General features: G+C 33.2%; 2 protein-coding genes, 2 long non-coding RNA genes and 1 other non-coding gene across 6 annotated transcripts; 2 read left to right on the top strand and 3 right to left on the bottom strand.

Annotated features, from left to right (window-relative positions):
- Positions 1–1,968: 1,968 nt before the first annotated feature.
- On the bottom strand, positions 1,969–3,115 carry LOC139896193 (uncharacterized). Its single transcript, XR_011776154.1, has 3 exons — positions 2,781–3,115; positions 2,446–2,646; positions 1,969–2,356 (listed from the first exon to the last, which is right to left on the bottom strand). It is a non-coding gene; the product is annotated as an uncharacterized lncRNA (long non-coding RNA).
- Positions 3,116–5,579: 2,464 nt separating this feature from the next.
- LOC139896192 (uncharacterized) lies at positions 5,580–7,004 on the top strand. The gene is made up of 3 exons (XR_011776153.1): positions 5,580–5,760; positions 6,128–6,233; positions 6,774–7,004. It is a non-coding gene; the product is annotated as an uncharacterized lncRNA (long non-coding RNA).
- Positions 7,005–14,738: 7,734 nt separating this feature from the next.
- On the top strand, positions 14,739–14,811 carry TRNAF-GAA (transfer RNA phenylalanine (anticodon GAA)). Its single transcript has one exon. It is a non-coding gene; the product is annotated as a tRNA-Phe (tRNA).
- A 3,595-nt stretch (positions 14,812–18,406) lies between these two features.
- On the bottom strand, positions 18,407–19,802 carry LOC139896191 (large ribosomal subunit protein uL18c). Its single transcript, XM_071878789.1, has 2 exons — positions 19,621–19,802; positions 18,407–19,043 (listed from the first exon to the last, which is right to left on the bottom strand). The coding sequence occupies exon 2, from the start codon at positions 18,999–19,001 to the stop codon at positions 18,624–18,626; it is 378 nt and encodes a 125-aa protein (XP_071734890.1). The 5' UTR covers positions 19,002–19,043; positions 19,621–19,802; the 3' UTR covers positions 18,407–18,623.
- Positions 19,803–21,287: 1,485 nt separating this feature from the next.
- Positions 21,288–25,458, bottom strand: LOC139896190 (P-loop NTPase domain-containing protein LPA1 homolog 2-like). Of its 2 annotated transcripts, none has more exons than XM_071878787.1 (8): positions 25,074–25,458; positions 24,830–24,963; positions 24,408–24,733; positions 23,699–23,780; positions 23,120–23,548; positions 22,142–22,858; positions 21,889–22,002; positions 21,288–21,812 (listed from the first exon to the last, which is right to left on the bottom strand). In XM_071878787.1, the coding sequence occupies exons 2-8, from the start codon at positions 24,953–24,955 to the stop codon at positions 21,438–21,440; spliced, it is 2,169 nt and encodes a 722-aa protein (XP_071734888.1). In that variant the 5' UTR covers positions 24,956–24,963; positions 25,074–25,458; the 3' UTR covers positions 21,288–21,437. The 2 variants fall into 2 exon arrangements, with proteins under 2 accessions (XP_071734888.1, XP_071734889.1); XM_071878788.1 differs by having other exon boundaries at positions 24,830–24,955.
- Between the last annotated feature and the right edge of the window lie 2,532 nt (positions 25,459–27,990).

Below are 27,990 nucleotides of genomic sequence, written 5' to 3'. Positions count from 1 at the left end.
AAAATATTGTTTAGAAAAAAAATATTTATAATTTATAATTTATAAATGAATAATTAAAATTATTTCATTTTCGAAAAAAATAAAAAAATTAAATAAAATAAGGAAGGAAGGAGTGTCATGGTTAGGAGTGTTTAGTCCTGGGGTTAGTCCTGTGAAGGAAGTGAGAAAAAAGTGCTGATGTGACGCTGAGGACTAGCCTGGAGACATGTCTCCATTGGGAGCTCTCTAAATACGCTTCGATAAACCCTAACCACTAATTCAACCCTAATGGACCCAAACCCACAAACGGACTTGGGCCTAACTTAATCCGTGTAACAAAAATAACTACTGACGATGTTGATTGAAGTTGCATAAAGCTATTATTGAAGCTTTAATCTTTAGTCTTGTACTTGAAGTAAGAGCAATCAATATAAAATAATTATGATTAAACTATGAAACGATTCCTCATGATAATTAATTTAACGGAATATTTATCTTTATTAAGGGGTTAAGTGAAATACTGGAAATAAGATACATTTTGAAATTGCTTCAATGATCAATCACCTTTTCATTTTCATGTTCATGGTTGCACTTTCAGTGGATGGAGTATATCTATTGCTGATGTTTTAGTCCAACACTCCCTGTCTTTGACTTTTCACACCCCACATTTTTTTCCACTAATCATTTTAGAAAACAAAACTCTAATAAGCACCCGCTATCTAGAAACTAGTCAAATCATGAATTAAACTACCCCGCAAATATAACAAGCCCACAAACAAAGAAAGCAAATTGAAACAAACTAATCAGTCACGGAAAATGCATTACGACCCTTAAGGCCCGATTTGACGAACTTACCGTTAATCGTTTTACACCAAATCTCCTTCCCCGATCGAGAATTAAACGAGTAGGAAAGCACGTTAGACGAACCGCTTCTTGTAAGAGTTCCCGACGAAGGAGGTAACAACCCACGCTTTACTAAACCTTTAAAAAAGCCTTCGTCACTATTATCCCACTCAACCTCTTCATCTTGATCTCGAAGTGTAAATCCATGTCATCCTTCGCCTTCTTCTTATTTGTGTTTCCCTCTGCATTTCTCTTCTTCTTGGTTACGACTCCGCTAACACCTAAACTAGGCAATGCTCCACCCACGGACAAAGGAACCTCCAAAAAAGAACAGAATCAACCAAGGGATAAGAAGACAAACCCTTAACCATTCGTGCAAACTACAATCCGTATTGCTGAAAACTTGATTCTAACTAATTTATAACAAATTAAATTACAAGAGGTATTGAATTTGCATTTTAAAAATAAATTGATTATGTGTTTTTAATATAATATAATATATGCGGCAAAGAAAAGTATTTGAATTAGATAATGCCTTTTTGATAGTGTAATAATCATATGATCAATTATTTAACTGTTTGCCAAACTAGATCATTTTACAATTGAACATATAAAATTACTGAAATAGTCTGTCTTATAGTAAAGAATAGTTAAAGTTATCACACAGTAATTCATTATATGAAATCGTAACTATTTATCAACATATGACATACATAACCGAAGGGCTTCTGGCCTAGCGGTATGAAACAAACTTATCAACCTTGAGGTTGTGATTTCGAGTATTGTCGTGGAGAAATTGGGGTTGTGTGTTTTCCTTCTAAAAAAATTATGTGTGTTGCATGATAAAGAATAAATAAATAATTAAAAGTAGATCATTTTTCTACCAACATACTAGATGATAGAGTAGTAAAGGTAATTTAAAGATGCAAATACTGGCAAACGTGAGGTCTTTGTGGACTTGAAAAGAAACAAGATGTATGGTGAGTGGCGCTACGATGCGGTAGGTTGGCATTTACGTGTTATATTGTAGTGCACAAACGTTGGGTATAGTAGGAGGTTCATGTTCAAAAGCATACAGTAATATACATATCGAAACATACAAACTAAAAGTAGTTATAATAGCAAGTACATATACAAACACACACACACATTAAAAGTAGTTATAACAGCAGCCTATGATGTGACAAAACTATACATGAATGGGCCAACATTATGTTAATAAATCCGAGAACATATGTCTGTCAACCGGTTGCTTCTGCGATGGTAAGTAATTTTTTTAGGACGATATAGTGTAACAGTGTCAACGGCTTACGTTAATTTGCAGGTTGATTGTTTTCTGTGGTGGGGGCAATAGTACACAATTGGCTGGTGAAGAACTCAGTCGCTTTCCTGTTGCAATCACTACTTCACATCTTGTAAAACCATTATCTGTTCATAGCCACGTGCTCGATAGTGCCTTTTGCAGGTGAACTTAACTTCCTGCACAAATGAATTGTAACTGGATGTTGCATGCGATCAATGCACCGGATGTAGTCTACGATGAAATCGAGTATGTTAAGCAGTTAAGGTATTCGGTTATAAATAAACTGTTTTGCAGTGTTTTAGTAACTGAATATTACCTACCAGTAGAGAGGTGTTTGGGATATAAGCATGAAGCTGATTATACGCCACGAATTGGAAAACGTGGTTTTGGGAAGTCCGTTAATGCAAGTGCTCGAAGTTGGTATTTCGACCAAAACTGAGAGTCATCGGCCCAGGTGGAACCCACTGGCAGTTGTTTCTTGTTTCGCAATAGAAATTTGTAATCCTGTATACTTCATTCAACTGCATAAGACAATATGTTTACCAGAATTGGGTAGCGTTGAAGGTCATTTTAGATTAATTTGAGGGTCATTACAGAATTAATAACAGAAATAAATATACGCATCTTTGTATTAATATTTCTAACTTACACTTACCATTTCATCAATCAGCATGACGCAGTAACCAGTCCGCTGTATCATTGTTGGGGCAAACTATCGCTTTCTGTTGACAAGCTCTAGTTATTGAGTCGACAGCAAGCGTCGATTTATTGGCGACTTGACTGACTCTTAAAACCTAAATTAAATTTCTGGCAGGATTTAAAACACATGGAAATTTGATTTTACCATTTTCATTTCATGGCGTCTCAAATTTACTTTTAATTTTATTTTATTTTTTTAATTTTTTTTCCTACTTATTGGCCGGAGGTCCACTCGGAAGCAATCTCTCTATACGTCGAATAGAGAGAGGGATGACTCTCTCTACTTTTCTACTTTTGAGAGTGTTTTACTCTGGGTGGAGAAATGACTTGTCTTTATTCTCGGATAGGGGTGAAGGATTGCACCTCCCCCATACACCACTTATGTGGTATTGGGTTTTGTTGTTGTTGTTGTTGTATCGCTTTCTGTTGGAGATCAACAGCTTGTAGTGATTCCCGACTATGATTCATAAGGCCGTTGTAATCATCGGGGATACAATACTCGTCAGGTATATGAATCCATTAAGTATTCTCAGGATCTTCGTCATCAGGTACAACGATGTTCCCATTTCAGACATCGAGCAACCATGAACAGAAATCTGTGATAGTTTTTTTTCAGACACACTCAGCTGCGGCCGAATATTCTCGGTCAGCATGAACAACAGCTTGAAATGTGGCCATCGATATGAGCTGGCAATAGACAAAAGGGTTACTGGCATTATTGGCAAACCAAAATCAGCAACTGATTTAGAGCAGCGATTCAGCAGAATCTCAACCTCGTATAATACATAATTTTCGAGATCTGCGCCGTAGTGGAATATCGTATGACATGAGTTTCCAAAACTGTTTCTGATGGCAGAGAAGCATTCTAAGGTAGAACACCTCGCCAAACGCTGGAGCCTGGATGTACATACGAAAACAATCCCACTGAAGGTGAAGGCTTATTTCTGCTGGATCTCTTTTTCCACGGTACCAGACAAATTTCGAAGGAAAATCAAAGTAGGTCAAATGGTGCCCAGATCAATATGCAGCATTTTTGGCTAGCCATTCGTTCAATGTTGTTTTTTTCCTTTGATTATCGTCTACAATTGATTGAAGGGCCTGGCCGCCATGAAAACTCATAAGCTACATATTTTCTAGACGTACAACGAGGATCTAGACAGTTGGTTCCCGAATATGTATAGGAAAATTAAAGATGCGCCAGCAGGCCTCGTGCAGATACACAATAGTATAATACAGATCACCAAGTTGGCAAAACGTAAAACATTCTATAAAATAATATGTGAATGCATAGATGACATTAATTTAAAATAGTAAACAATAATTTAAAAATCAAAATAACAGTGATGCATACATATTAAAGACAATGTGCCAAAAAAACGTACCCTGCAAATTAAAAGGATGAGCCACGTGAGCGTAACTTCTTCCGTAATAGCCAATTCCTTCTTGACCATCTTATTTATGGCAAAAGGAAAAGAGGGAAATTACGATAGTACAACCAGCTCTCGGTCCATCCTAAGGCGATGCATCGTCAGACCCGTGTAAATAAAATTTCGCGTACGAAGAATAATTGCTCTCATACTCATTATACAATGTAGTCAATATTCCTCTCGCAACCGTGTGTGCAACATCGGCACTTTCCCTCGTGACATTACTAAGTTGACCCGTCAAATAAAGCTCTCTTAACTCTTCACCTTGTTGAATCAGTTTCGTCTCTACATAGTGAATTGCTAGGAGAACTTTGACGAGTCAACTTAGTAATGTCATGAGGGAAAGTGCTGATGTCGCACACAGTTGTAAGAGGAATATTGGCTACAAAGAATAATGAGAATGAAGGTAATTATTTTTCGTACTCGAAGATTCACTTACACATGTCTAATGGTGCATCACCCAAGAATTGACGGAATGTTGGTTGCACTATGGTAACTTCCCTGTTTTTCTTTGCCATAAATAAGTCGGTTAAGAAAAACCTAGCTATGACGGGAGAAGTTACGTTCAGGAGGGTCATCCATTTAATTTGCGGAATACGTTTTCTTGACAAATTGTTTATAATATATCTGACATGTATGTATCACTATTATTTTGGTTTTTAAATTATTGTTTACTATTTAAAAAATGTCACCATGCATTCATATCAGGGGCGGCCCAATGGGGTACAAGGTGGACATATGTCCAGGGCCCAATTTTTTAAGGGGCCCAAAAAAAAAATTTCCTTATACTAGTCCATGTAATTTTGGGCCTTTTTGCTTGTATTATCCTTGGGCCTAAAAAAAAATATTATCCTTGTACGAGTTTTGGGGCCCTTTTGCTTCGCACCGTCCCGGGCACTCAAATTCTCGGGACCGACCCTGATTCACATATTATCTTATAGAATGTTTTCTGTTTTGCCAACTTGGCGATATGTATTATATTATTCTCTCTTTCTTACTGATCTTGAATTTCATTTACATACTTTTATCCGATCTCCAACTGATATGGGAGATAAATAGTTTTGTCGCCTTCTTACCAATATGAGATGCTAAATTTACACTTCTTTTCCAAACCTCCTTTATTTAGCTTATCTATTACATACGGAGTATATGAAAAGAAAACCAAAAATAAGTCATCAAAATAATTTAAACTTAATCCTAACCATCCATTAGTTAACTACTATTAATCATAACCCTTAATTTTGATCACTCATCTTTATGACCTCATACTCAACACTAATACATCTAAAAATACTAAATTACCCCTCAAATTAAAAAGTAAACGGGATAGACGATCCAATTTAGGGGTTTCAAAACATCACGTTCATCCACCATTTTCACACAAAAAACCCTAGGCTTCTCTCAAGATGATCACGGCTGATCAAACTCCAATATGCAGATGTCGTGGGAAATTAATAACCGTTCTATTATTAAATTCGAACAAGGTTGAATTACATTCGAACAAAACGGGTCGGTATCATTACGTTTGTATCTGAATCTTTGAATCCTTTTGTAGATCTTATTTTCTAAAAGTTGTGTGTGTAGTGTATATTATTTTGGGTGATCGTGTTCTATTTTAATTGATTCATTTATTAAGTTATCTGTCTCAATATTCAATTTTGAAATTATTCGATTTTAACGGCGATTAGAAAATTGGGGTTTCGTACAGTTTTGAAACTTATCGTTGTCAAGATATGATAAATTTGTGTGTGTAATTGGTTACTTTGTATAACTAGCCCTTTCATCCTTTTTCTGTTAACATATAATTGTTGTTTTGGGAGTAAGATGACATATATGCTATTTTATGGTTTTGACAAATAAGGTGTCTGTCTTACAGGTTTAGATAATCAGGGTGTGGAAATTATTGTGAGAATGTTGTTCTGTATAACTGATTCAAACCATTTCCACGTTCATAGAGATAATTGTTGTTTCTTCTCTTTCAGGTATGTTTTATTAACTATATTTAAGAAACATGCGCCAACAACTATGCATCATCTTAGTTTCTTGTACTAACCAACTGTAAAATGAAATGACTGAACGAAAATTATTTGAATACTAACATGCTGTTTCAATTTTAGATCAAGTAACATACTACTTGTGGAATAAATGGTTCAGGTTCTATATGTATATAGGAGGTGTGCTCTTATTTTAAAATTTTTGTTGATGTCTTCATCTAATACTTTTGACAAAAATTAAGTAAGGGTGATGGCTATAGCTGTTTCTGCACGGAATTGTTGCGGGAACACGCCTACATTATCGCCTACACATTTAAATAAGGTTTGTGTCGTTACTAGACATATTGGTAGGATATATGTATATATTGTTTTTTTTGCCCGAGAGTTTTGAAAAGCTAATTGACCAAATAAATTACCTAGATTGTACATTTTGTCAACAACGATTGGAAGAATCGAATATGACTGGATGTACTTCATTTGATGTAGTATGACCATTTTTATATTTCAACAAGAGCTTTTCACTTTCAGTGAAGTCAAAGTCATGAAATTGTTACGATTGATCTTCACTACATGGATGCTCGGTGAAACCAACCCAAATGAGAAGGAGCTTCTTATTAGTAAGAAATCACAATCTCTCTTTAATTTTCTAATGCTAATAATTATACCTGGCAAACGGGTCAGGTTGGGTCGGTTTAGGTAACGGGTCAAAATGGTTTTGGGTTGAAATGGGTCATGGGTCAAACGGGTAAAAATTCCAAACGGGTCAGGTTGGGTCAGTTTGGGCAATATGTCGAAACGGGTAACGGGTCAAATGGGTCAAATAGGTCAAACATGTCTCATACTTTCACATATGATTTTTTACATTTATTATAATGTTTTAGTTATTATTAATATATATTAATATTTATTATATGTATAAAAAAATATTAATATACATAATAATTGATATAACCATTAATGCTTTCATAAATCATTGACAGATGAATCATGTTGAAACCCTTTTACTTCGCTTTTATTGAATATAGATTTATCTTTGCTACTATTACTACTACAATACTATTCGTTTATCGTAAAGGTTCATGACTTTGATTGTTATATTGGTTAACAAGGAATTCTTTTATTCACTTCCACAGTTTTTCTTATTTTAATTAGATATGGGTTCATTCATGAATTGATATACTTGATGAAAAACTGGTATGGGTTCAGATTTGGATAATAAAGATAAATCTTTGTCATGGTCTTGGATCGAAAATGGATTTCGAGTTATATTACATTTTTGTAGTATGCTTACCTTTATTCATCTTAATGCTGACTTTGACATATGTATTCAACATTGACTTGGGCATTCATGATGTTTATTTTGTTATTTTATAACTTTATAACCATTTTCTCCACTCTGATTTTGACTTATGACTCTCTTCCAATCTTTATCTTCTGGTTTGGGTCATTACTTGGTAAAAGTCAACAACCAAACTTATTAAGTGGGGTGCAAAATGATGCATGTATTCGTTCTACGGTTAGCCCATTGCCTAGCTCCAGTGCATCACTGTTAGTCACTGTTGGTAGATGATTTTAGTGTCCTGAACACATCTGCTGAAAAATGTATATAGATTTAATTATCTTCGCACCAAGTATTCAGTTCATGTATACATTTGATTGAAGGTAAAGTTCACCACCACCACAACAACAACAAAACCCAATAACACATGAGTGGTGTATGGGGGAGGTGAGATGTAGACAATCCTTCCCCTATTCGAGAATAAGGACAAGTCATTTCTGCACCCAGAGTGAAACACTCTCAAAAGTAGAGAAAGTCATCCATGTCTTTATTCGACGGATAAAGAGATTGCTTCCGAGAGGACCTCCGGCCTTTAAGTAGGAAAATTTAAAAAAATAATAATAATAAAATAAAATAAAAATAATAATAGACGTCATGAAAATGGTAGAATCAAATTTCTATGGGTTTTAGATCCTGCCTGAAATTTAATTTAGGCTCTAAGAGTCAGTCAAGTCGCCAATAAATCGACGATTGTTCAATTATAACTAAAGTTTTATAATTTGTGTCATTCTTATTATGTTAAATGTTGACATTTTAATATTATTCGTTTTTAAATTACTTAATCGATTGTGTTATTTATTCATCTGGTATAAGTGCTATTGGGACTGTCTACTGCCGTCCATAGACAACTGCTAAAGACATTCCATTAGCATTTACACTGAGTGTGTGCGCAAATTTAACTGCATATCGTCTTAACGTGTATCAACTACTGTGGCTTTTTCTTTTTTTTTTTTTGTTTCGGATGTGGTAACTTTATCTGTATAAGATGTTTTTTTTGTTACATGGCAATATACCGAATACAGAAGATAACTTTTGATAGTAGACACTGAATTTATTGTGTTTCTGGTGTTGCGTGATTTGAAGTACTATAGTTATTACATGTTTTTTATTGTTTCTAATTAGATACTCCGTAATAGTTTACTTCTGCTATTTCACTATATGAAAGTTACTGTACTATATAGCATGAAGGTTCATTACATTATCAAACAATTTTCAACCAACAAATATTGAATGTTAGAATAGGTATTGAAAATGGTAATCAAACTTAATAAATACTACATAAAAATTTTATTAATGGAACAAATAAAAATTTGATTTGACACATAAAAAAATCCCGCGAATTCGCGGGCTTTAAGCTAGTTAAGCATAAAACCATCTTCTCGAAAAGCACCGGAAGAGGACACTGAATACAACCGACGATGCAACAAACATGGGGGAATTGACTCAAATACACTTTTTTAAAAACTTTTATAACCAAAATACACTTTTTTTAAAAAAATTGTCAATTTACACCATCAGGGCGACCAAGAGTTTGGTCGACCACCATTATAACATGGTTAACTGCGTAGTCGACCAACTCTAACAAGGTGGTCGACCGACCATTACAAGGTGGTCGACCACTCTTATTCGCATAAAAATTTGGTCGACTACCATTATAACATGGCTGACTACGTAGTCGACCAACACTAACAAGGTGGTCGACCAAAATAAATATTTAGTACGCGTATGAGTTAAAAGTTGTCACCAAATGAATATTACCTAGTACTCCGATAAAATAAATATTGCTTGGTGACTCAGTCATCCACCAAATTGTGTCCATATTTACGTTTCAAGCTGATTGGATGTCATCCACCAAATTTTTGGGGATGTTTTTTCATCTTTTATTATTTTGGTCGACTACTTTATTAGTGTTGGTCGACTACGTAGTCAACCATGTTATAATGGTAGTCGACCAAATTTTTGTTCGAATAAGAGTGGTCGACCACCTTGTAACAGTCGGTCGACCACCTTGTTAGCGTTAGTCGACTACGCAGTCAACCATGTTATAATGGTGGTCGACCAAACTCTTGGTCGCACTGATGGTGTAAATTGGCAATTTTTTTTTAAAAAGTGTATTTTGTTATAAAAGTTTTAAAAAAGTGTATTTGAGTCATCAATTTCCCACAAATATGTTGCTCCTAGCTGAATAGTTAAAAGTCTATGCATGAGATAAAACAAGATTCAAGTAACAAGAGAGCTAGTACAAAAATAAGCATGGGAACATTCAATTTTCAACCGAGTTTTATGATCAAAAAGAAAAGAAAGTGACATGCCATAAAAATATATCTAATAAAAAAAGGTTTGTAGCAGCCAAACACATAAACTTTTGTGTTGAGTCATAGTAGTAGGTACAAGTACAACACGAAAAATGGGCATTTGCACATTGGTCTTATGGGAATAAACCTTTTTTGCCACTTAAGAAGGCTACATTTAGAAGATATGCACATGGGAATAAAGCAAGAGAATCACATGGGCACAAAGTTGGTCATAATAAAACTCTAAGCATCACGAAGGTTGTAAAAATACCAGCCATCTCGGAATTAACAGGGGATTAATCGAATTATTAAACTTTTATACATTTAAATATTAAAACTTCCAAATTATGTGTAAATATAAAATAATCGACAATCATACTGCAACCATTTATCATTACCAGAAACGAACAAGCAAATCAACTAGTTAACAAAACTGAAATCAGTAATATGAACCTCATCTAACAAACAGAAACAGTGAAATGTCTAATTTAAACTAGATGAAACAGATCTACACAGTAAAGAGACTTAAACTCGTATTATGTTAAAGCATAAACAATTGTTAAAATAAAACTTAAAATGTTTATGGGAAAATCGGAAAAACAAAATAGAAAATAAAATAATAATACCTTTTGCGTTGAAGGAAATGATATGGGTCTGCGTAACTAGGGTTTTCAGCCGCTCGTCAATATTGTGTTATCGATCAGCGGAACTAGGGTTTTGGCCGGAGGTGAAATTAGGGCAGTGTGGTGGCGGCTGTGTTGATTACTTTGGAGTGAAGGAGCGAAAATATGATTTCTTTGAAAAGAAAAAAATTGCAAATCACCAAGGTGAATGGCGAGTAGTCTATACCATTTGTCTGAGCACAACGGATCATTTGAAGTTAATTCGACCACAATGGATAATTTAAAGTTATTATTGTTTCTTTATTATAACTTAATTGAATTGATTATAAGGATTTGCTTAATTCAGTAATCCCAGATTGAACACTAGTAAGGGTTTTAGGTTTTTTAACGATAGAATTAGAACGGATTCAAAGATCAACAAATAAAACGGATATAAAATAATTAAAAAACGAGCTCAAATTAAACTAAGCAAATTAAACGAAACGACTAACTAACAAGGTGAACAAACTCATTTAATATAGTAAACAAAGTAAAATCTAGGCTATACAAACGAAAACTTAAATAATGGCTATATTAACAATACATCAAAATAAACAACAAAAGTTGAAACCGTCGAAAAAAGAACATCCATCCAGAAAAATGATCCAACGACCACCAAAACTACACCGTCGTCGACCAACAAAAACATATCACGACCACTTACAACCACCAAACCTAGTCCCGAAGTAGTCAATTTTGACAGCAGAATATTACTCTAACTACTTCACTTGTTTATGCGACTTTCTCATTATTTTATTTATTGCTTACGTTACTTTATTGAACAGAAATAAAAAAAAAAAACTACAAAAAAGGAATACGATCAATCCCCGAATTATTTATAAACAATTATGTTGAAATTTATTTTCATGTTTAAGATTTTCTTCTATATTTACACATAGAATTTTGAAATTTATTATTTATATATACACTAATTAGTGTAAAAATCCAAGCAATGTCATTGGCCCATTTTTGGTTAGAATAGTGATGGATCCAACTTTGTAATTTGGATCCACACTTTTTTTTAACAATTCATTTTTAATACATTTTTCCTCCAAATCCTTTTTTTTTTGAACGGCAAGCTTTCATCAGTCCGGACCGAAACCTAGTCATCATTTGCAGATACACACGCGTTCGGGCAGGAAACCCGAACCATATTACAGGGATCCGAACCTTAAACCATCACGAGGGGCAGGCGGGTCGGATCTGGGTCCTGAATAGGTCGGTAAAACCTTCCCAGGGGCAACCCAGCTTATGGTAAGTAAGCCTACCACGGGTATTTTTAAAGAGTGGGATTCGAACTTGAATCCACTGCTACCCCTTGCCCTGGCCCCACCGAAGTGAAACCAAGGATACCACTCAGCCACCGCTGAAATGGTTTTCTCCAAATCCTTTTAGATACTCATTACATTCTAATTATAATGTACAAATCAATCACTTTGGTTTGGGAGGCAACCTTTTATTTTTTTATTTGACATGAATATTTACTTTCTTTTATTAATTTTTTATATATTTTAAAGAACATTTTATCTACACATTAAACAATTTAGAATAATGGTTGTAATTTCAAATAAAGTTTATGCAACTTTGATAATGGCTACGTAATTTCGAATAACGATTAAAATTTGTGTTCCGCGGCGAAGCGCGGATCTAACAACTCGTTTAAATTAAATGTAGACAAAATTACGTTCGTCGTCCCTGAACTTGTATCCAGTCTTCTCAAGTCATCCTTAAACTTTTTTTTTTGCTGGCGTCGTCCCTGAACTTGTGCTTTATAACTCCGGTCGTCCCTCCGTCTGCATTCCGTCCATTTTGTCTGTTAAAGTGACTCATGTGCGAATCATGTGAGGGTATTTCAGTCTTTTTTTTTTTTATCATTTTCTAATATAATAATATAATATTATTTTATTTTATTTTATCTTTTATGTTCTTTTCTATTTTTCTTTTTCAAAATCCATTTTTTCCTTCTCTTGCTTCTTTTTCATATCCCCATTTCATATCTCCTTCACATTCCAAAATTATACCTTATATCTAATTGAGATAGTCCAAATGAATTTTATATCTAATTGAGATAGTCCAAATGAATAGTACTATTTGGACTATCTCAATCTCACACTAAGGCTCCCAAACTTTATCAAACGTATGAATCGACCTCCCCAATACTATTATTTGGACTATCTCAATCTCACACTAAAGACCCCAAACTTTATCCAAAGTACGAATCGGCCCCTCCCCAATTTTCCTAAAAAAACCCCACGCACTCGAGAAAATACAAAACACCCCCAACCCTACCCCCTTACCCCGACCCGACCCGACTCGCCTCCCCGTTATTATAACTATAATAATATTCTATAATATATTTCGTCTTTTCACATTTTTTTTTTTTTGTTTTCACCTTTTTTTCCTTTTTCCAAAAAAACCCCCAAACTTTGTTCAAAAATTAAACCCCCCAAACAGGGGAGTAAAGTGTCAAATGACCATTTTCATAAAAAAATCTTAACTAAACTCCACCCAAATATTCAACGGGTCATATCTTCTCGCTCGCAACGAGTTAAATTTTTCCGACACCATCGTTAAATATTTGAGGAACACAATGTCACTAACTATACGCAAAATGAAATCTTTTTAAAAAACGCTACACGTTGATTTTGTGTTAAATTTTTAAAAGTCGACAATTCCATAGCGAAACGCGGAGATGCACATAGCACATATATTGTTAATTTAAAAAAACATTTAAACCTTTCACGGATTATACCTTTTAGTTCGACTTGAGTTGCGCTTCAACGACATCATGATGAGCCACGGAATAATTTTACTAACTAAACGCACTAAAATACATTGAAAACCACCCCCAACGCGAAGCGAGGGTTCGTAAACTAGTTAAAATCAAAAGCAGACTTAGATCTAACTAATGAGTTCTTAATTTTTAATCACCAAGTCGACGGAGGAAAGAAGAGAAGCAGCAGATCTAAGAGAAAAAGGAAGAAGAAGCGAAAAAGAAAAACACGCCGGACTTCCGGCGAGATGCCGGAGGCCGGTGGTGGTGATGGCAGCAGTGGAACCCTAGGGTTAAGATGAAGAGATTAAACGATTTTAAAGGGAAAATAAAAGTTGGAGAAAGATTAAAGGGAGTGTTTGTTACAACAAAAATACAATAGATTTGATAATCACTGGAAAATAAAAAGAACAACTAGAAAAGAGAGGAAGATACCGTCGGAGCAAAAAGAAGGAAGAGGAAAACCGAATATGAAATTTCTACTTGTTTTCTTGTTTATCAGGTTCTCTTGTTTTCTTTTTAATGCTTTCAATTATTGGAGTTAAGAGACAAAACAAAACAAAACATAAGTTACAATTGTACTTAGATTTGGGTTTTGGACTTTTCATTTAGATTCGGGTTTTCGAGTTATTGTAAATAGGGTTTTTATGTAAAAAAGTTGCAGGTAGTGAAAAACTTTGTGGGAGAGGTATGACGAGTTTGTAAATATAAAGTCTTCGTAAAATAACATCGATATGTTTATGGTTTTGATTTTAAGTTTTAGTTTTAGTTTGGATTTGAATTTGAATAAGGATTTATGAAAGAAAGAATCAGAAGTTAAGGTGGAAAAGAAATAGGGTTTTCAAATATTGGAATTATTGGGGATGAAGATGAAGAAAATGGAAGAAAGGATAAAAAGACAAAAATACCCTCACATGATATGCACATGATTCAACGGAATGTAGACGAAGGGATGACCGGAGTTACAAAGTACAAGTTCAGGGACGACGCCAGCAAAAAAAAAAGTTTAAGAATGACTTAGGAAGGTTGGATACAAGTTCAGGGACGACCAACGTAATTTTGTCTTAAATGTATAAAAGTAAGTACAATTCAATTAATCCCGCAATTGCTGATTACGAATAGTGAGTTTTTAAACATTGGTTTAAGTTATGTTACCTTGCTCAAACAAATAGCAAACCAAGTATATATAAATATTTTTTTTAACTTTTGGGCACTTTAAAAGTTTCTAGTATGTTCAATGACTTATCAACGTTTCTAGCCTGTTCGATGGTTGTAAGTTATGTTTGCCCTACTCGAACATATTGCAAAAAACAAGTATATATAAATATTTTTTTGAACTTTTGGGCCCTTTCAAAGTTTCTGGCCAGCTGGGTCTTGACGGTCGCCTTTCGAATATTTTATTTATCGGATTAAAAAGCAATCAATGCGGGGATAGCTCAGTTGGGAGAGCGTCAGACTGAAGATCTGAAGGTCACGTGTTCGATCCACGTTCACCGCAAACCTTTATATTTTCTTTGATATTTTTTGTTACTCTATTTCCAATCACCTTGTGTTCCTCTCATCGTTAACTTGTACATGTGATTTTACTGTTATATTTTAACGACGTATTTCATTAATTAATTAAACTACTAACAAAAAGGCTAGAAGTAAGGTAAATTGTCTGCAATCTAATTCATGTTCCTAGTCTCTCTTGTCACTTGACAATATAGCAACCTTTTTATATTTTCTTTGATATTTTTTGTTACTCTATTTCCAATCACCTTGTGTTCCTCTCATCGTTAACTTGTACATGTGATTTTACTGTTATATTTTAACGACGTATTTCATTAATTAATTAAACTACTAACAAAAGACTAGAAATAAGGTAAATTGTTTGCAATCTAATTCATGTTCCTAGTCTCTCTTGTCATTTGATAATATAGCAAAAAGTGATCGTTTCAACTTTCAAGTCTTCATCACACACTAGGCAACCAACAAATTGTTAATCAGCTATCCATTTGTCTAGATTTGTTGTAGTTACACGCCTACTATTAGCTTTAGCTATTCTACCTAAGAAATGTTCCATTGCGTATAATTAAACTTCATCTTCTTTTGGTCAGGAATAACCCAATGTAGATATTCGAGCTTTACCAACCAAAGAAGTTGGGGGTTCAAGCCCCATCATAAGTATATTGTTAAATTAGTAGTTGTTGAGTTTGTTAAATTTAATAGTGGTTGATTGTCGAGTTGTCTATCTAGAAAAATAGTGTAGTATAAATAGTACACATCCTCTTGACATTAAACCACCTTAGAGGATCAAGTTTAAATATCCAAGAGTATGGCCCATTCAACCCGTTGGCGTGCCCGTGTTATGACAAGAAGTTTGAAAAAAATGTCTAAAAGCATGGAGATTCATCCGCGAACACAATGTTGCGTTTGAATGTGTTGGATAGTAAGAAACAACCATCAAACTTAGAAGTTCGGGTCCAATGATACATATTTTCTATGGGACATTAAACCACCTAGGGGGATCAAGTTTAAATATCCAAGAGTCCGGCCCATTCAACCCGTTGGTGTGCCCGTGTTACGGCAAAAAGTGTGAAAAAAAATATTGTCTAAAAGCATGGAGGTTCACCCGCGAACACAATGTTGCGTTTGAATGTGTTGGGGCAATGAAAAACAACCATCAAACTAAGAAGTTCAGGTCGAATGATACATATTTTCTACAGGACGAGGAACATGATATAATTATACTCTTCGGTTCTTTCGACAAGGGGATGGAGCAAGTAGACATTCGTGTGGGCATAATTCGGATCGGGCATATTTCGGTCCCAATTTCTTTTGATGGTAACGCTTCGGGGTCTTCAAAAGACGTTGATGTTTCTTACAATTATAAATCACGGATGCGTAGTGCGGTCACGTACAAACAAGTTGAGAGCAAGTTTTTCAAGCCAGATTTGCGGGCAAGAAAGCTTCCAAGGCGGCGGACAACCTCGGTGTTTGAGTCTTTCATGTTTTCAGGTTGATATTCGTTTTATAGATGTTATCTCTATTGAATTGTGTTGTTGCCTTTTTGATATATTTGTGTCTAGGTTATTGTTATGTGTGTCTATGTTTGTGTTGGTTCAGTTATCCGATAAGGAACTAAGGATTGCTTTGCCCATTGACTAGATTAGTTGTTAGGTTTGTTGTTCGATAGGTTAGTCTTTGTTTTTTTGTTCAGGTGTGGTGCGATGTTTTGCTCCATGTATTTGCAAGACTTTTTCACTTTTGATGAAAAGTCTAAGTTCTATATAAGTTTTAAGTTTTCTTGCCAAAAAAAAAAAAGAAAAAGCAACTCACAATGAGCTCGGCCCCCCACTTCATACTTAGAGATTGTTTAGTCAACGAAGAGCTCAAGCTTCTTATATCGATCTCGAACAAGTCCGTAAACCTAAACGAGCCTTTAAATTATATACAATAATTGTTATTTTTACATCAACATGATAAATATAATATCTATAAATTATATACTAAGAAGTATAATTTTGTAAGAATAACTTCCATATATATATATATATACGTATATATATATATACGTATATATATATACGTATATATATATATACACGTATATATATATATATATATATATATATATATATATATATATATATATATATATATATATATATATATATATATATATATATAAAATAAAAAGTTTTTCTTGATTGTGGTTGAAAGTTATTTATGGATGTTTGTATCTATATATCTATAGTTTCTATTATATTGCTAAAATGATAATGTCATTATTAGGCTAATTCCTTTGTTAAGAAAAAATTAAAAAGAAAAAGAAAAAAATCTAAGCATGGTAGGTGATGTCATTAATTTAAATAATTTTGAATTAAAATTAAATCTTATTAATTAATTATTATTATTAAATCTTATTAAGAATTATTTTAATTATTAAAATTAAATAGTTAAATTATTTTAATTAATTATTTTGAATTGAGTACGAGAATGTATAAAAGTTAGTCAGAATGAAACCAATTCTACATTTATATTTTGATTTACACTTTTAAATAAAATGACAACCAATATTATCTCTTATGATTGGATGTGGATTGTTAAATATGCATTTTAGGTGTTTGATGAAATGTTCAGCTGACGAGTTTCTTAGTTGGATTATGTGGTTCCACGGGTTATAAAACTAAATAACTTTAGCATTTACGTTCACTTAATACCTATCATTAAACTGTTTCGTTTAAACAAACCCGTAGTTCCACGTGTCATTTCACTAGTTATATCTATATATCTATCTATATTATGTATAAATTACAATTTAATATATAAAATAAAAAATTTCACTCCGTAAATCAAGATATAATTAGATAAGATATTGCATGATATTATGGAAAGAATTTTATGGCCGCATGAATGATTGGAATGTGAGAAAATATGATGAAACTCCATTTTCACACTTATCCTTATTTTAAATTTTAAATAGCTTTAAAATATAAATTTTAAATTTAAAATAGCTTTAAAATATTTTATATAAGTACATATAAATAAACATTGCTCCGTACATATAATTAGTAGGATAATTGATTTTGCTCCGTACGTTAGCTACATATTTTTTTTTATTCTACTTATTATTAATTATTAATTTAGTTAGTAAGGAGTAGTTAATAATTAAATTAATTAAATAACTATGTACTAATTAATATTATGTATGTATGTCTGTATGTATTTTCACTAACATCATTCAAAATCACTTTTAAAATTTGTCAACACCACAGACTCTTAAATTCAAAAGAACTTATAAAATTCGTCAACACCACGGGCTCATTTTTAAAATTTTTCAACACCACGGGCTCTTAAATAATTCTTATACTTTTCTAATTTTTTTGGATCACTATTTATATATCAATATGAACTGTAATTTACATTTTTTTTCACGGTTTTTTACACACCTGTGCAACGCATGGGCTCAAAAACCTAGTGTATATATATATATATATATATATATATATATATATATATATATAATTAAGCCCAAACCGATTCGAGCTCAAATATCTATAACATCAAACGAGTCGAATTCGAGCTAATATCTTGAAACGAGCCAGGGATGAGCCTAAGGGTGCTCGACTCGAATCGTTAACACTCTTAGTTCCAGCCAAGGAAGAAGGAGGTGTTTGAGATTAAGCAAAATAAATAGCAAAAACACAATTCCAAAATAGTATAATTTACAGGGAAAATACCCTTAAATGTATACTCAACACATTTAACTCTAATCTTCTTCCACAAGAGAGTTATCACAGCTTTAAATTATCGATACCATATAAGTTAACCTGGCCGAGAAGAATCATTATTCTCATCAAGTATAAGTTTCACTCCATTGTTTTTGAGAGAATTGATAACAGCCCAAACCTTTGTTCGGTTTTTGAAGTCTTTTTTCTCGAGCTCTTTATTCACGTCTACATGAATGCCTCTTTCTTGGCCAGATTCAAGACCTTCAACCTTAAGCCGCATGGCCAACACCTCACCAACAATAGTTGCAGCTTTGGCATTACATGTTCTACCACACTCGAGTGAGTTCTTAATAGAATGTTCGACTGTTGAAGCTGTTGCAACTATTCGTCCATTGTTCCTGTCCACTACATTCGCTGTAACGTATTTTAATGACATGAACAACCTCAACACGTACCTCTTCAGCACTGTCATCTTTATGACCCAGATGCTAATTCGGGGTTTCTATCCTCCAACCTACCAAATAAAATGAATTAATTAGGGGCATAATCTAGCACCTTTAAAGCTATCCAATTGACCTAAAATTCAAGATCAATCTAGAACTCAAATACAATGAAATAGTTCGAGGTCAGCTCAACCCCTCCAAATTTGAAATAGCTAAGCACACATGTAATCATCATTACATTGGCATTTCGACAAACAGCTTATGTGCATCACATTTGTGGGTAAAATGAAAACAGACAAAAAAACATATTACTCCGTATAACTTTGAACTCTAAATAAAAAATTAGAATTTGGGGTTTGGGTTTTGAAGTTGACCGGAGATCACAGAATACAAATTAAACAGCAAGTAGTTAGCAACTATTTCAAGCAAAATTAACCATCTAAAGTTCACGGAACCCTAATTAAAAAAAATGTAAGCGTAGTATAGATATGTTTTCTCAGCCTACTAGCCAAAATGACAAGAAATTTCAACCTAATACCCAATTTAACCCTTTACAGTTTCACCGTTTGAGTTCATGATTAACAATTTCCAACCTAAATATCCTAGTGCTCTAATAAATACTAAGTGCAAAAGTAAGCTCGCAATAACCTGTCTTATTAAAGAAATTGGACTTCAGCCAGGATGACCTGGGGACTTTCTGGTCCGGTGTCTCGGTCGTCGTCGGCAGCCAGAAACTGTACGTTGACAGGCGTTGTGCTTTCAGTTTGATTTCTTTTCACGTTACAATTACAGTACTAATTTAGTTGGAAATGAACCAATTTTTTCACTGTTGGGCCGGCCTAGAAACATTAAAAGTAAGGTAAAGCCCATATAATCCTTGGCCCAATATTGAAATCAGTAACATCTATAAACTTGAACTGAAACCTCAAAAATCAAACAAACAAAGATGTCAAACCAAACAATCCTCCAAAACCTCAAAACAATGAAGAAAATCAGCAACCTTCCTATTCCAATCACCACCCAAACCTCCTACCGGGAAATTGCTGACGTCATCATCTCCTCCGCCACTAGCACAACCACCACCGCCACTGTTCTATCCACCCTAACTTCCAACACATTCAAATTGATTCTTTCAGACCCATTTGTAAAAACTCGTAATTGTCTATCTTTATTTAACCTTATATCAAAAAATCAATCTTTACTCCCATTCAAGATCGAAGTCGAACACTATGTAACCCTAATTTGCAGGGCTATCAAATCAAGAAAGTTTGAAGATGCTGAAAAGCTTCTAACTTTATTATCAAATGACGAAAGTTTCAGGTACCCATTTCATGATTTAGCTTCCTTTGCGGAAAGTCAACGTTTTAAGTCTAGAATCCTTTCAAAAATGCTAAATTTAATGCTGAAAATTCATTCTGAAAGTGGGAATTTTGTTAAGGCTTTTGAGACTTTTGATTATATGTTAAACAATGGAATTGAAATTGATGAGAAAACTTGTACCGTTTGCTTGATTGAGTTCATGAGATGTGAACAATTAGGGTTAGGATTAGTACTTTTTAACAAAATGGTGGAATCAGATATGGATGTTTCAGTTTATTCATTGACTGTTGTGGTGGATGGATTGTGTAAAATTGGGGAGATTCAAAGGGCTAGAGAATTAGTTGAAGCTCTGTACAATAATGTTAAACCTAATGTGATTACTTTTAATACTTTAGTTGATGCTTGTTGTAAAAGATGGGATTTTGATGAGTTGGACTTGGTTTTAGTGTTAATGGAGAAACAAGAGGTTGAGCTAAATTTGGAAACTTACAAGTTTTTAATAGAAGGGTTTTTGAGTAGTGGGAAGGTTCTTGAAGCTGAAAGGATGATCATGAAGATGCATGATAAACATATGAATGTAGAAATCCATTTGTGGAATTCTATTGTTATCAAGTATTGCAAGTTAGGGAACATGGAGAGTGCGTTCCGATTTTTTGATACCATGATCGAACGAAGTATTGTGCCTAATGCAGAGACTTTTCGTATAATGGTGAGTGGGATTTGTGGGATTGGGGAAATGGAGGCTGCACAAAAGTTAGCAGATGACTTGCAACGAAAGGATATTGATTTGGGTCATGATGTTTTTGATGATTTGATTAACGGGTGTTGTAAAAAGGGCGAGTTTAATGATGCTGTTAGACTGATTTCAACGATGGAGAAGAAAGGATTGTATGGTGGCGTTCATCTGTATAACATGATTATCGTTGGTTTATGTCAATTAGATCGTGTTGAAGATGCAATTAGACTTTTAAGCGTTGTGGTAAAATGTGGTGGTAGCCTTGACTATATTATCAATATAATAAAAGACTCAAAACCTTCATAGAAGAAACTTGTTTTACATGGATGTGATTTTAACTTTCGTTTCAACTTTACTCAAAGTCAATTGAGTTCCAAGTTTACATAGACCAAAAGCCATGAAACCATAGTTAAGGATGATCAAGTGATAATGTAGCGGTGGCTTTCATAAGGGTCGGGCTCAATGGACCGTCTTTACCAAAGCTTGAAATGCTGTGGGACCGTCTTTTGACTTTAAGGCTTGGAGAGGACACTAGCCTTTTCCCTTTTATGAGACTCAGGTTGTGGTGTGCAGGATCCGGGCTCGGCTCACTTTTAGCCCTTAAGAAACGGTCTAAATTTTGACTATACTTGTTCCCATAGTCATGTTGGGTCGGCGATGCAAGAGTTTGATTTGTGTTAAATTCGTCATCGGTGAAGTAACCATTTTCTTGAGTATCCTGCATTGCAAGATCATCATATTCCTCATCTGATTTCGTTGACTCCTCATCCACCGAACCTTCCATCTACATCAACATGATGTCATAAATAAGTGAATCCGAAATCAAATTCTTGATTATGCGAAAGTTGATTTTTACGTACCTCTTCGTGCATATGTTCTTTAGCATCATCATCACTAAAATCCTCATCGCTATCCACCTCAAGATGATCATCTCCCTCTTCATCGCTTCCAAACACCGACTGCTCTTCCTTCAACTAAATATCATACAATACAAACAGCAATTATTTAATGATCGTCATAGGAAAAAAAACGATATGACGGATCTGAGCGACACGTAGCTGAATGTTAGTGGATCATGGCAGCAAGGCATGCATAAATGATACTTAAACTTACCTCTTTGGCGGGTCCATCGGAGGCCTTAGGCGAACTACAACATGATGAATGATATCTACTACCATTATCAGTAAGCTCGCCTCTAGACTCATCAACGCTACTAGCGCGACTGGTGCACCCAAGATCAGTTGGCCAAGCGCTAATTCCAAAGTTACCAAATTGGAGATTAACCGGTTCAGCTTTTCCAATCTGCAACGGTCCATAATCAGGAACTCCAATAATCGGTTTGCCATCAGCATCTACAGAATGCACGGGCCATGCTTTTGCAACGGACCCATCGTCATTTAACAGAGCCATTAGATGCCTAGAAGAACCTTGTCTTTGGATCAGTTGAAACATGCCCTTTGAGCTCAATGAATTAGCCACACACTGATTTCTATACTCTTCATCGATCACAAAAACTGTGTTAGTTGTAGGATCGTAAAGCTGCTCCCCAGATTCGCGTCTTCTTAAACAACTGAAAAGTGTAGCGTGTATTGCAGCAACACTCTTATCGACGTTTGTGTTATTTACTTTTGGAACTAAATGTTTGTCTGCTCGGTTGCAAAGGTATTCTTGAATTGTTCTGATGTTTCTTATATACTTCACATATTTGTTTTTGGCTGGATCTAATGTCATATACTTTGCACGAACCGCAAATCTTTCCATGTGTTTGTCCTCGTTTGTGATGTATATCATGAATGGTATGATTGATGGATGTTTCTTCATTAACCCCATCTGCATATTCAAATTTAATTGGTATCACAACTCAACTTAAAAATAAGAATTTTCTAATGAAATTCTTTAAGACTGTCGTTAAGGTGCATAAAAGTGTTGTACATAGCGGTTATTTGTTGACTTGAAAATGACGGTAATATAATGTACAATATTTTTATGCTTTTTTATGCACCTGAACGACAACTCTCAGGACTTGTCGTTAGAAAAATCCAAAAAACGACAGTAGATGTTAAAAAAACGTTGCTATATTTGTTAGTATACCACAAAGTTAAGGCTCAAGTGAACACCCTCCACAACTACTGATTCTTTTCTTTCTTCCCATGCCGTTATGAGTCGATCAAGACTATCAATTACCATCTCACTCTGCGCTTTAAAGCCCTCAACCGCCATTTGCTTGGGGCTAATTAAGTCGACTGTAGTAGAACCTGAACTCGAACCTAAACCGTCATTAGATAGTGGTGTTGAACCGTCAAATGGACCGTTTTTAAATTGTGATTGAGGTGAAATGTTTCCTTGTTTCTTTGCTTTTCTCTTGGCTTTAGCTTCTGAAACGGCTACTGGGTCTAGATGTTCGCCTGCGTGGTAAGTAGATGACCAGAGCAAAGGATTTTGTTTTTCATCTACAAAGCTTCTCATCATGTGCCTAATTGAGTCTGTAGATATCACCGTTGTGATCCCTAACCGACTAGCCTGAACATTAGATTTTATTGAAGTAGTTATAAGATGGGATAATGATGTATGCAAAACATTAGATACCCAAGGATAAAGCTACACACACACACACTGTATGATCTCATTATCATAAAACAACAAAAAGTTTATAAATCGAGATGGAATTACCAATAACGCAGACAAAGTTGATTTGCCACATCCACTTGTTCCACATAGTAGGATCGTCACAGATTCCTTCCTTTCCCTGATTCTGCAATGAAGAACGCAATGTGTCTTAAGTGCACATAATCACCCCAACAATAACAACTATAACCAATCTCACGAATGTGACGCATGTTACTTATTGAGAGGTGAGATGTAGACAATCATTCATCTATCTTTTAGTAACCTACACCCAACAATATATTCAAAAACACACATGCATTCTTAAATGCGTAAAAGGAGATCTTTACACCAAGAAAATTTTTAGAAAAATGACCCACACTATTAAATTGCGCCACAAGGAGAAAGTGACAACCTTTCCCCCCCAAACTAATGTCATATTCATGATTTATTGTTACAAAATAGCGTAAAGACCAGCGGCGGTCGCGGTTCTAGTATGTTAGCACTGGTACTACCAGTCAAATAAACAATGTAGTAATTTTTATTTTAATTTTTTTTTTATTTTTGGAGCTTTTAATTAGTGACAACATTGGATGTGTAATTTTTATTTATTTATTTATTTATTTTGAGTTTTCAACTAGTTCGTGACCTAGTGGTTAAATCCGCCACAGGTAAAGACAATGTATGATGCAACGTACCATCAAATTATTAGCAAACACAACATAAGGCCTTTAATTAGGAACATCATACTTGCAATAATGATAAAAATTAGTACCTGCAAGCTAAAACCAGATCAGCCCTCTGGTTAGGACCAACATACTTGTAAGCAGCCAAAGCATCACAAACAACATCTATAAACCTCCTCCTTTTCACAATAACCGTCGTGCGTTTTTTGTACGATTCGAACGGTATACTCCTAATTTTAACATCATCATCATTTTTCAACACCTTAGTAGTATTGTTACTTGTCCCAATTTCCTTACTATTTTCTTTTCCAGGATGATGATTAAAATCTATTGCAGTTTTAATCTCACCCATAGCAGCAGCTAAAGTATCCCCTACACATTCTGTTCTCATTATTTCAAAAACCCTTTGACTAATCTGTCATTAATTAAAAACAATACTATCAGTTTCAATAATTTGTATTTTAAGAAATCCATAAATATAAATATGTATTTAGAAAAAGCAAAAAAAAACCTTGAAAGCGTGACGTGCTTTACAACCCATTAACTGTAAAGTGCTTTGAAGAACATGACGTGTATACCTAAACGACATTCCTTCTTCATCTTCCACCACTATATACAACAATTTCGCCACCTCCATCTTTTTTTCTGAATAATAATAATCATAAAATAAAAATTAATTAATATTATATTAAAACATGACAATGCAGAATTGAAAAATTACAGATCAACAATAACAAGTTGAAATTAAAAGGTACCTTAAGATGATGAAATATTAGAGATCGGTTGCTTGTAATATATAGGTCAAAAATCGGCGTTTGAATTGAGGAAGAACATTGTTGTTATTATGAATGTCAGTAGTTGAATTGTAAGAATTGCAGACCGACACGGTCATTATTGTATGTATATGTGTATATATGTATGTATATATGTATGTATGTGTGTATGTATATGTTTGTCTGGCAAACTGATAAATTATTTACACGCATCAGCGTCTTCAACACTCCACGAGTCGTCTTGCCCTTTTCTAGATGTGTTGAATATTTTTGTATTAATTGTATTTTCTGAAATTAATTGAAGAATTTGGGGCGAAAAATTCAAACATAAAAAGGATCAAAGAAACCCTATAAAGAAAAGAACAATATACGGCTTTTATAATATTTTGTTCTTTCTCCTGTCCTAATTATTATTCAATCCTTCTTATTGCATATAATCTTTCGTCAAAAGTCTTCTCTTGTCATATTTATGTATTTAATATAATATATCTATTTATTATTTAATTTAATATTATATATATATATATATATATATATATATATATGGGATCATCGAGGGACGCACTTTTTTGCGGAAGTAAACTTTTTTTTTTTTTTTTTTTGAAATTTGTTAACCAACATATGGTCACATGAAAATATAAACATTTAAAAAAGATATTATGTGATAAATGTTATTATTTAGACAGAAAAACACTCGAAGAAATAAATGATAACATGTATCACTACTAATGTTTTAATTAGAGGTTTTTTTCATTTATTTTTTCCATCTCATGTGAGGGTTTATTTTCAAAATTTAGCCTGATTTAGAGTTTAGGGTTTTGAGTTTTAAGTTTAGTTCCTAAACCCAAAACCTTAAATTCTAAACTCCGTGTTAAAAATTCAATCTAAACTCAAATTTCTAAACCCTAAACACTAATTTATGAACCCTAATTTTTTAAACACTAATTTCTAACACCTTAATAAAAACTTTTAATTAAACATTACATATGATGCATGTTATCATTTATATCTTCGAGCATTTTTTCGCTAAAATAATAATATTTATCACAAAATGTCTTTTTTACATGTTAATATTTTCTTGTGAATGTTGAAAAAAAAATTCCAAAAAAAAAAAAAACGAAAAAAATACTTCCCCTTAAAAAAAGTGTTTCCTCATGATTAAAACACTATATATATATATATATATATATATATATATATATATATATATATATATATATATATATATATATATATATATATATATTAGGATCAAGAGGGAAGTAACCAATCGGGGAGAAGCGGGGGGAAGCAAAAACTTTTTTTATTTCATTTTTTGAAAAAACTTTGTTCACGAACATTATAAATGTGATGAAAATATGAACATTTATTAGAGACACTTTGTGATAAATGTTTTTATTTTGGCGGGAAAATGCTCGAAGAAGTAATATATAACAATTTATCGTGTTTTTCGAGCGTATGTTGAGGTTTTAGCTATTGGGGTTTAGATATTAGGGTTTAGATATTAGGGTTTATAGGGTTTAGATATTAGGGCTTAGAAATTTAGGGTTTAGAGTTTAGATTTAGGATTTAGATTGAGTTTTTAACACGAACGGTTTAGAGTTTAGAGTTTAGGGTTTAGGGTTTGGTGTTTTGGGTTTATGGAATAAACCCAAAACACCAAACCCTAAACCCTAAACCCTAAACTCTAAATCGGGCTAAATTTTACTTCACAAAACATGAAGAAAAAAACGTTCATATTCTTCACGAACAATATTATCTTGAATGTTATTTTTGTCGATCGTTTTCCCGCCTAAATAATAACATTCATCACGAAGTGTCTCTTCGAAATGTTCATATTTTCGTGTGATCTTGATGCCGAAAAAAAAATTCCAAGAAAAACGAATTTTTTTTTTGCTTCCCCCCGATTGGTTACTTCCCCATTGATCATGCCCCTATATATATATATATATATATATATATATATATATATATATATATATATATATATATATATATATATATATATATATATATATATATATATATATATATATATACATACTAGGTTTATGAGCGCGTGTGTTGCACGATATTTATATAAATTAGTAATCGATAATGCTAATATTGATATTTATCAAATGTATATTGCAATTACAATAAAAAAAACCTTTATTAATGATAACATTTGTATCGAAAACATTAATATTGAATATTAACACAAGTATGAGTCCATCCGTTAGAATCATTTTAATTTTAATTGATAAATAATCGATAAAACACCAAAAATGAACTCCTAAAAAGTTGTTTTAAAATCGATCGTTAAGAATAATATTTTATATACATCTCTAATTTTATATGTTTTTAGTACAAACTAATTTCATTATGTCAAAATCTCAAATGAAGCAGAACAGACATACATTTAAATATATATATAAGGATTATCAAATAACTATTTTAACTTTAATTGACAAAGATGAGTCCGCGCATTTATATAATATTTTACAAATAATATATTAACGTAATTTTTTAAATTTATGCGCAAAGAGTAAATTAATTTTATATTACATATAATATCGTTCAATATAATATTATAATATTAATAAGAAAAAATATTTTTATTACCATAAAAACATTGTAAATATTATTAATATAGTTGTTAATATTAATATAATATTAAATTAATATAATATTATATGGTAATAGAATATATATTTTAGGTAATTAAATATGTATATTAAATTAAATCGGGAAATCTAATAATTCAATTCATATATGAAAATAACTGATAAAGTGACACATTACAGAAATAAAGGAGAAATTGACACGTGGCAGGAATTAATCAGGAGTTGACACATAGGATTATTGTCACATGCTTTATAATATATATATATATATATATATATATATATATATATAT

Source organism: Rutidosis leptorrhynchoides, chromosome 3, assembly GCF_046630445.1.
Source record: "Rutidosis leptorrhynchoides isolate AG116_Rl617_1_P2 chromosome 3, CSIRO_AGI_Rlap_v1, whole genome shotgun sequence".
Taxonomy (NCBI): domain Eukaryota; kingdom Viridiplantae; phylum Streptophyta; class Magnoliopsida; order Asterales; family Asteraceae; genus Rutidosis; species Rutidosis leptorrhynchoides.
Note: the sequence above shows the minus strand (reverse complement) of the source record. Positions and strands in the feature narration are given on the sequence as shown.